Below are 8,791 nucleotides of genomic sequence, written 5' to 3'. Positions count from 1 at the left end.
AAGTTCAGTGGTTCTCAGACTTTAAAGAACATAAAAATTACCAGAGATCCTTGTTTAAAATGTTTATCTCCACCACACTCATATGGAAGAGAATGGAGAAGAGGTCTTGGAAGGTGATTCTAATGAAGGTCATCTGAGGACCACACTTTGGGAAACAGTGAGATAATGCTTAGATTTAGTTTCACTTAATGTTCACTTACTGTCTGTATATAAAAATAGGTACAAGATTACCTCATCATTGAGCCAGTTGAGATGGTTTAAAGTTTGAATATCTTTGCGTGTAATGGTTAAGCGGAACGCTTCACTGAGAACTTCATCCTGGTTCCCATTACGAAATACATTCTTTATTTCTTTCTCCATTTCCTAGGGAACCAAATGGTGTCAGAAATCAAACACACGTGGCTTCAGATGAACCAGATTTCTCACCAAACTCCATATAATCCCCAAACTATATTTATCACTAATCAAAAATTTATTCATTTACTGTTCAATCAATTTAATTCCATCTAACATTTTGGTTTGTATTTCTTTCCAGTAATTTCCCTGATTACCTTCTTCCATCCCATCTAGTCCTCCCTCCCTCCTTTTCTTCAATACAACATTCAGACTCTTGTTTCATAGTAATTCCCAAAGTCTGGGACAACTTTCTGCTAACAAGTTTTCTAAGTCTATGAGGCGCCGTAATGAGATTTTATATCTCTAGTCCAATTTCCTGACAAATGGAATCTCTCACAAAAGGTGTAAAGGAATAAAGGTAGTATCTTTTAGATACCATTTTTTTAGAACATTTTTCTTTTAATCTGTCAGAGCGCACACATGCTCAATGGAGAGAAATTGGGATGGTCATACTGCAATTCCTTCTCTTCCATTTCTCCCTCCTTTTCAGGTTTTGGGCACACATACACATGTGCCCAGAGTGTTCTTCAAGCCACCAAGCTTGAGATTTGAACAATGCAGTTGGCCATGTGGGATCTAGTTGCCTTCCTACCAGATGCCCCAGAAAACCTTTACCTTTTAAAATGTAAAATATGGAATGTAGGGTGACCATAATAAATGTGTTATGTTCACCAGGTACAAAACAATTTTTCAAAGAGAAGTATGGACTGAAAACAGATTACTGGGGCCAGCAGGTGGCATGGTGGTTAAAGATGCTGGACTCCCATGTGGCTGACTATAGTTCAAACCTCGGACCTGGTAGCTTGCTTTCTCACTTTCTCTCTCTCTCTTTCTGGTCAAACTAAAACAAATTATTATTATTATTAATAAAATTAAATAAAATAATTATTTAAAAAAACAAAAACAATCAGATTATTAGGCTGGCTTTGTAGCCTAGTAATTAAAGGAGCCAGAACCCATATGGCTAACTGTGCAGTTTGAGTCCTGGCTCCAGGACCTTAAGAAACATGCTGGTTATGTACGTGTTCATGCCCCAAATCCTGAGAAGAAATGAGGAGAAAGGACTGTAACTATGCCCCAATGGGGGTTGCTTTCTCCTTCCCTACCTCCCTCTCTCTATATCTCTTCGGAGATCTCACGTGCCCTCTGGAAGTTGAAAAAAAAAAAAGAGAGAGAAAGAGAGAGAGCAATTATTTAAAAATGTACAAAGACTTCTATGCATTTTCCAAATACATAGAAATTTTCTACAATGGCTTTTTATTACTTAATAAAAAGTATTTCTCGGGGTCAGCAGATGGTGTAGTGGTTACGTTGCTGGACTCCCACAGAGTCGACCGTGGCTCGAGTACCAGATCAGCAGCTTGAAACACAGGCCAGGTACATGTGCATACATGCCCAAAATCCAGAGGGGAGAATGGAGGAGATAGGATAGCAGTGTGGCCATGCCCCAGGGAGTAATTTCTCACTTTCTGTCTCTGTCTTTCTCTGGTGAGCACATGCGCCCTATGGCAAAAATCTCTCTCTCAAAAAAAATGAGTAAATCTCAGCTTACATTTGATGTCAAACTACTGGTTGTCAGAAAAGTCATGATGTGCTTTTCTATGCAAAAATGTGTCATGACTTTTCCAACGACCGACTCAATATTAAATATGTACGTTAAATACAAATAAAATTACACATCAAATTAAACAAAAATTTATTAAATGTTCTTTCACTGAAGTTTCTAAAAGTTACCTATAATTCTTCCATCAATTTTTCAATAATCCTTTAAAAATAAAGCCAATAAAGGCATGGTGGTTAGGGTACAGCTTGACAATCATAACTAACAAATAAAAAAATTTTTTTTTTTTTTTTTGAGAGGTTTTTGCTATAGGGTGCATGCGCTCGCCAGACAGACAGAGAGAGACAGGGAGATAGAAAGCGAGAAATCACCCCCCGCCCAGGGGGGATGGCCACGCCGCAATCCCTTCTCCTCCATTCTCCTCTCAGGATCTTGGGTACGCACACACGCACACACACACCCCCGGCGTGAGTTTAAGCCACCGGGTCCGGGACTCACACCGCGGCCGACTATATGGGAGTCCAGCGACATAGCCATTACGCTAACTGCTGGTCCCAATAATTTTTTTTATTTTTTAATGATTTATTTAGTTTTATTTATTCATTCATTTATTTTTTAATTTGACCAGAGAGAGATACACAAAGAGAGGGGGGGGGGAAGTGAGAAAGCAAGCTGCCAGGTCCAGTACTTGAACTGCAGTCGGCCATGTGGGAGTGTCCAGCGCCTTAACCACCACGCCACCTGCTGGTCCCCCAATAAATGTTTTTTAAAAAATAAAATAAAGCCAAGATATGTATGACTGCAATACAAATGTATTATACTGTATTCATAATACTTCATTTATATTTGTAAGCAGGAGCAATAAAATTAAAAAACCAGGTGTTCTGTTGATTTTATGTTTGAAATGTATCTAAAACATTCTTTCTAAACATATACTTGCTAATGCAGGAGTTTATAGTATGTAATTTACCTCTGTAATTTCAGGAAATTCATCTTCACTATCAGTTAATTTATGACCTTTTTTAACTGTTTCTTGGGCAACCGTGACAGGGATTTCCTTTTCAAGAGGTACACGAAGATGCAGTTCTACTGAATCATGTACTGAATGTTCCTGCTCCTGCAATCTCTGAAAAACAGAACTTCAGAGTAAGTGGAATACAGAAATCTGTTAATACTATTTGCCTAATGTACATTGAACGGTACTAGCCAGATATCACAAAACACTAGGCTACAGTATAATTTTGTAATCAAAACAGCAATTACTCAAACTCAGATAATCTCCCCAAATAGTTTTAGCTTAGATGTGATTTTATAATGTAATGCCTAATTTTTTTTTACCTGGTTTTGAAGCTGTAATGCAAGTGCTTTCTGCTCTTCAATTTGGCGCAATCTTTCCCGAGCTCGAGAATCATAAACACTAGTTCTAAGAAATGAAAGGAAGGTGAGACCAATGTAGATCACCCTTTTAGCATTGAACACATTATTATTGATGCACAGAGTATTAAATATAGAACTCTCACATAAAACGCCTAAAATCCTTATACTAACTTACCATCACATATATTTTACAACAGAGTCAAACTACATGGTGTTACTGAAATGAGTCTACTATTTTTAGAAAAGCTATTAAAAATATTACAGTATTGGGACCAACACATGGTGTAATGGTTACACTGGATTTGGTGGTTTAAAACTCATGCTGGGTGCGTGTGTGTGCATGCCCAAGACCCTGAGAGGAAAATAGAAAAGGGATTGCAGCATAGCCATCACCCTGTGGGGTGATATCTCACTTTCTGTCTCTCTGTCTCTTTGGTGAGCACACACGCCCTATAGCAAAAACCTCTCTTAAAAAAAAAATACTATGGTGTTACTTAATGGAACAGATGAGTTCTGTGGATATGGCAGATGTGTAGTATTTGTAGATATATAGTCCTTGGGGCCATAGATGGCATGGTAGTTAACATGTTAGATTCCCATATGATAAACTGAGGTTCAAGTCCCAAACCCGTGGTTTGAAAATCATGCCAGGTACATGTGCTTGCATGCCCCAAATCCCTACAGGACAATGAAGAAGGTACTGTGATGTGGCCATCCCCCCTAGGGGCATGATTTCTCATATTTCCTCTCTCCATCTTACCCCACTAAGTACACGCATCCTATGATAAGTACCTTAAAAAAAAAAAAAGTGTAGTCCTTTAAGGTTATAGTGAAAGTGAAGATATTTTTTTTTGGGGGGGGAGAGGAGTGAAGATATTGTTGTGGGGGGGGGGGAGAGGTTTTTGCTATAGGGTGCGTGCACTTGCCAGAAAGACAGAGAGAGACAGAGAGACAGGAAGCAAGAAATCACCCCCCAGGGGAAACGGCCATGCTGTAATCTCTTCTCCTCCATTCTCCTCTCAGGATCTTGGGCACGCACGCACACACGCCCGGCCTTGAGTTTAAGCTACCAGGTCTAGGACTCAAACTGCAGACAACTACACGGGAGTCCAGCGACATAGCCATTACTCCAACTGCTGGCCCCGAAAGTGAAGACTCATTAAGATTCATTCTGGAAATCCAAAAGTAGGACTGAACTCCAAAGGAAAAAAATAATACAAAATATCATTGAGGCTTTAAGTAAAATACTGTAGTTTTATTATTTTTTTTTAATCATCAAGACCAGGGGAGTTTGTATAATTCAAGATGAGTTCTTACAACTGGAGAAAAAGACCAGTTAATGACGTGGTGGTTAAGGCAGCTGGATCCCACATAGATGACTGAAGTTCGAGTCCTTGACCTGCAGTAAACCTGAGAAACACACTAGGCACATGTGTGGTAGGGGGGCTTTCTTATTTCTCCTCTCTCTGTCTCTTTCCAACAAGTACATGTAACCTCCAGCAAATTAAACAAAATAAAACTCTGGCTGAATGTTTTTGGTGATTTTTCAGAACTCCAGAAATATTAGTTAATAAATCAGTTTCAACAATATAAAAATAAGGGTATTTTCCTTTCTATATAATAGCTACCTTCAAAATATTTTTTCCAATTCAATTTAGATTCAACGATTGTTACAGATTTAATAAACAGGAGTATAGAAATGTCTCAACTCCAAAAGAATTTTATAAACCAGCAACTTAAAAGTATACATATGTAATTCTTAACTAAAGAACAGCAGAATGATTAACTAATTGTTTCATATCTTCTAACTAAAAGTGAAGTGATTGAGAAGGGAATATTATATAAAAAATAACTTACAATTCTTTGATCCACAACTCTGCCTGGAAGAAAGTAGGACTATAGGTGGGAAAAGAAAAAGTAGACAAATGAACTGGAGGTTTATGGGAAAATTCAAATATTTTCATCCAACAAAGCAATCAGTTAAAACAGTTTGTAATGCTTTACAAATATGAAATAAATAACAGGTACCTAACTGACGTAAAATAATGATAACTGATAAGAGGTCACATGCATATATACTAGTTAAAAAGTTGACCCTAAGTTTAACAAAGAAACTAAGTTTAGCATAGCTCTCTACCTGGATAAGGGACTAACATTACATGAAAGGCCACATCACTTTTCAAGATAATTTCCAAATGTTTCAGATCAATAGATTTATTAATGATTTTGATAAAATTTTTACAAGTTCTTAGACTTTCCGTCACTCTAACCGAATTAAAACATATTTAACAAAATCATATTAGGTACTGAAAATCTCCACACAAAAAATAATCCATATCAAATAACTAGGGAGCCAATGAGCCAAAGCAAAGAATCAACAACACAACCCCATTTCAAAGATGAAGGGCCAATTCTATTCCATGAAGTCCTTGCTCTCAACCCAAGTGAATGATGCTTATCAGAGTTGCAGGCATGTTAATTGTCCTTGGGACTCATATTTCTCATACTTCCTCATCTCCTTGCAAACCCCTAACTAAGGATCTGTCACAGAAACTATTGGAAGAGAGAATACTTTTCCAAAAGAAACTTTTAGGTACAGAGAAAAAGAAAACATAGCATCAAATCAGAGTTAAGAAAGCTGGATCTCCTAGAACTGTTTAACTTTATGACTTTGAGCAAATCATTTTATTTCTGTAAGCCCTGCTTTCTGGATTTACAAAAATATGGTGATCAGAGTACATTTCAGTTCTTAAATCTCTACAATCTGTCCTACTGAGGGCAAAACAATGGCTCAGAGGGTACCCCTTGCTTCTTAATTTAACTTTTGAGTACAGTCATCCCTTTGGGTCTGCAGAGAACTGGCCTCAGGATCACCCACAGATACCCAAATCAGAGAATATTTAAGTCCCTTATACGAAATGGCACAGTACTGCGTATATTTTAAATCACCTCAACAACATTTGTAAATAATATCAGCATCAGATATAAGTGAAAAGGAAAACATACAGAAAAACTTCTTGAGCATCTCTCTTCTAGGGAGCCACCTCTATCCCCATTTCATAACAAATGATGTGGCTGGGCTACACCAATGGTTGGTTGAATCCCCTGATACAGAAACCACAAATGTGCAGGGCTGACTATAATCCTAATCATTGTTACACTGAGATTTAGCAATGAAAATGCTGATCTATTACCGCCAACATTAACAAGGGCTTATCCCCTTGGTATAGTGAACAACTGATGTAACAACTAAGACAGTAAACCACAGAGATCAGTGGTAGCATTGGGAGGAGCTATGTAGTGTGTGATACTAAAATGAACACGAAAATATATTTGTTACACAGTACAAAGACATAACAGGATTCATCCAGAAGTTCACAGTAAGGGATCGGGCTATTCAAACCTGTCAGTTTCCCTTATTAACATATTGGATTGTCAAAAGTCATGATGCATAGAAAAAAAAAATGTCATGATTTTTCCGACAACCCAATGTAAACAATGAAGATAAGAATTTTTGTCTTATTTGGGGTCGGCAGGCGGTGTGGCGGTTAAGGCACTGGATTCCCACATGTTCAACCAGACCTGGAAGGCTGAAAACCGAAACAAGCAAACAGATAAATAAATAAATGTTTTTAAAAAAATAAAGAAAAAAAAAGAAATTTAAATAAATACAGAAAAAAAGAAATTTTTGTCTTTTTCCGTGTGTGTACTCTGTATCTTCTATAATAGAATACTACATGGCACATAATAGGCACTCAATATTTGCTGAATAAATGAATAAGGTAGGAGCAAGCACTTCCCTTCAATGGATAGTGGCATCTACTGGCTCAGGAAAGCAAAATGCAGGGGAAATTTGCTTTCCCCAAAACATTATGCATTATTTCTCATATAATTGAGACATACAAAAATACAACCATTTTTTAAACAACTATTTTTTTTTTTTGGAGAGATTTTTGCTATAGGGTGTGTGCACTCGCCAGAAAGACAGACAGAGAGATGGAAAGCAAGAAATCACCCCCCAGGGGAGGATGGCCACGCCACAATCCCCTCTCCAACATTCTCCTCTCGAGATCTTGGGCATGCACACACACGCACCTGGCGTGAGTTTAAGCCACCGGGTCCGGGACTCGAACTGTGGTTAACTACATGGGAGTCCAGTGACATAGCCACTACGCCAACTGCTGGTCTCATCAACTATTTAGTGCTCTGCATGTTAATCTCTCCTCTAGGTGTTTTCATATATCACTTAAGCCTCACAATAATCCCACAATTATTTAAATCTCAACATAGTATGTGAAAAGGAATTATCATTCACACACACAGAGAAGGAAACTGAGAATCAGAGGAATAATGTGTCTTGAAAGAGCCAAGATTAGAAATTTTATCTAATTCCAAAGACTGTATTCTTTCTGCCAGTGTTAAAATGCCTTTTAATAAACCAAATAATTAAACAAAAAGGGAGGACATGGAATACTCGGGCTATTCAAGAAGGCATTTCAGGCTCTGTAGGAGATCATTTATTTAATTAATTATTTATTTATGAAGCACCAATCACATGCCAGCCACTATTATTAGCACTGAGTGATAAGTGCAAAGGTTAACCAACAAGGTACAGAGATGAAGGGAAAGACCAATGTTATCTGGAGAAGTCAGAGAAACTTTCTGATAAAAAATTAACATCTGGATCAGATTTGAAAAGCAAAATAAGCGTATCAAGTGGACAAAGGGAAATTCCAGGCAAAAGGATCATAATGTATAAAAGTACAGAAGTATGAAATATGATGCCATATTCTGGGAAATAAAGGAAGATCTTCACTACTAAACTTAACTGAGAGGCAGTGAAGGGAAATTAAGAAAAGAAAGAAATGGGGCCAGAATATGGCAAGGTAGTTAAGATGCTAGACTCACACATGGTTTATCACGGTTTGAATCCTGGACCTGATGGCTTGAAAATCACAGAGGGTCTGTATCTGTTTGTGCCCAAAATTCCAGGAGGAGAATGGAGAAGGGATTGTGGCATGGCCATCCTCCCTGGAGGGTAATTTCTCACTCTCCCTCTCACTGTCTCTCTCTTTCTCTTTGGCAAGTGCACACTATGGCAAAACTTAAAAAAAAAAAAATACAGAAGGACCAACAGATGCATAATGGTTATGCTAAAGTCCTATGTACTTTTTGTGTGTGTGTGTGTGTAGAGAGAGACAGACTTTTGCTATATGGTGTATGCACTTGAACATTCACTCACCCTCAGTTAGTCTATTTACCAGAACAATATTGACTCAATATAAGAAATATGTATATATATTTTAGAAGTTTTTGCTATAGGGTGTGTGTGCTCGCCAGAAAGAGAGAGACAGAAAGCGAGAAATCACCCCTCCCAGGGGATGGCCACGCCGCAATCCCTTCTCCTCCATTCCCCTCTTGGAATCTTAGACACACACACACACCCGCCCGCCGTGA

The 8,791-nt window shown here is 38.0% G+C and overlaps 1 protein-coding gene across 9 annotated transcripts in view; it reads right to left on the bottom strand.

Moving 5' to 3' along the window:
- Window positions 1–231: 231 nt before the first annotated feature.
- Window positions 232–8,791, bottom strand: part of LOC102490999 (sentrin-specific protease 1) — a gene marked incomplete at its 3' end in the record, with an annotated part of 52,586 nt that continues 44,026 nt past the window's right edge. For all 9 annotated transcript variants that reach the window (XM_014582101.2, XM_014582100.1, XM_014582102.1 and 6 more), the window contains 4 exon segments: window positions 232–363; window positions 2,928–3,083; window positions 3,296–3,380; window positions 5,192–5,230. In XM_014582101.2, the coding sequence (XP_014437587.1) occupies window positions 232–363; window positions 2,928–3,083; window positions 3,296–3,380; window positions 5,192–5,230 (412 nt within the window).

Source organism: Tupaia chinensis, unplaced genomic scaffold (assembly GCF_000334495.1).
Source record: "Tupaia chinensis unplaced genomic scaffold, TupChi_1.0 Scaffold142262_1, whole genome shotgun sequence".
Classification (NCBI taxonomy): domain Eukaryota; kingdom Metazoa; phylum Chordata; class Mammalia; order Scandentia; family Tupaiidae; genus Tupaia; species Tupaia belangeri.
The sequence above is the reverse complement of the archived record's forward strand: the minus strand, read 5'-3'. Positions and strand labels throughout refer to the sequence as shown.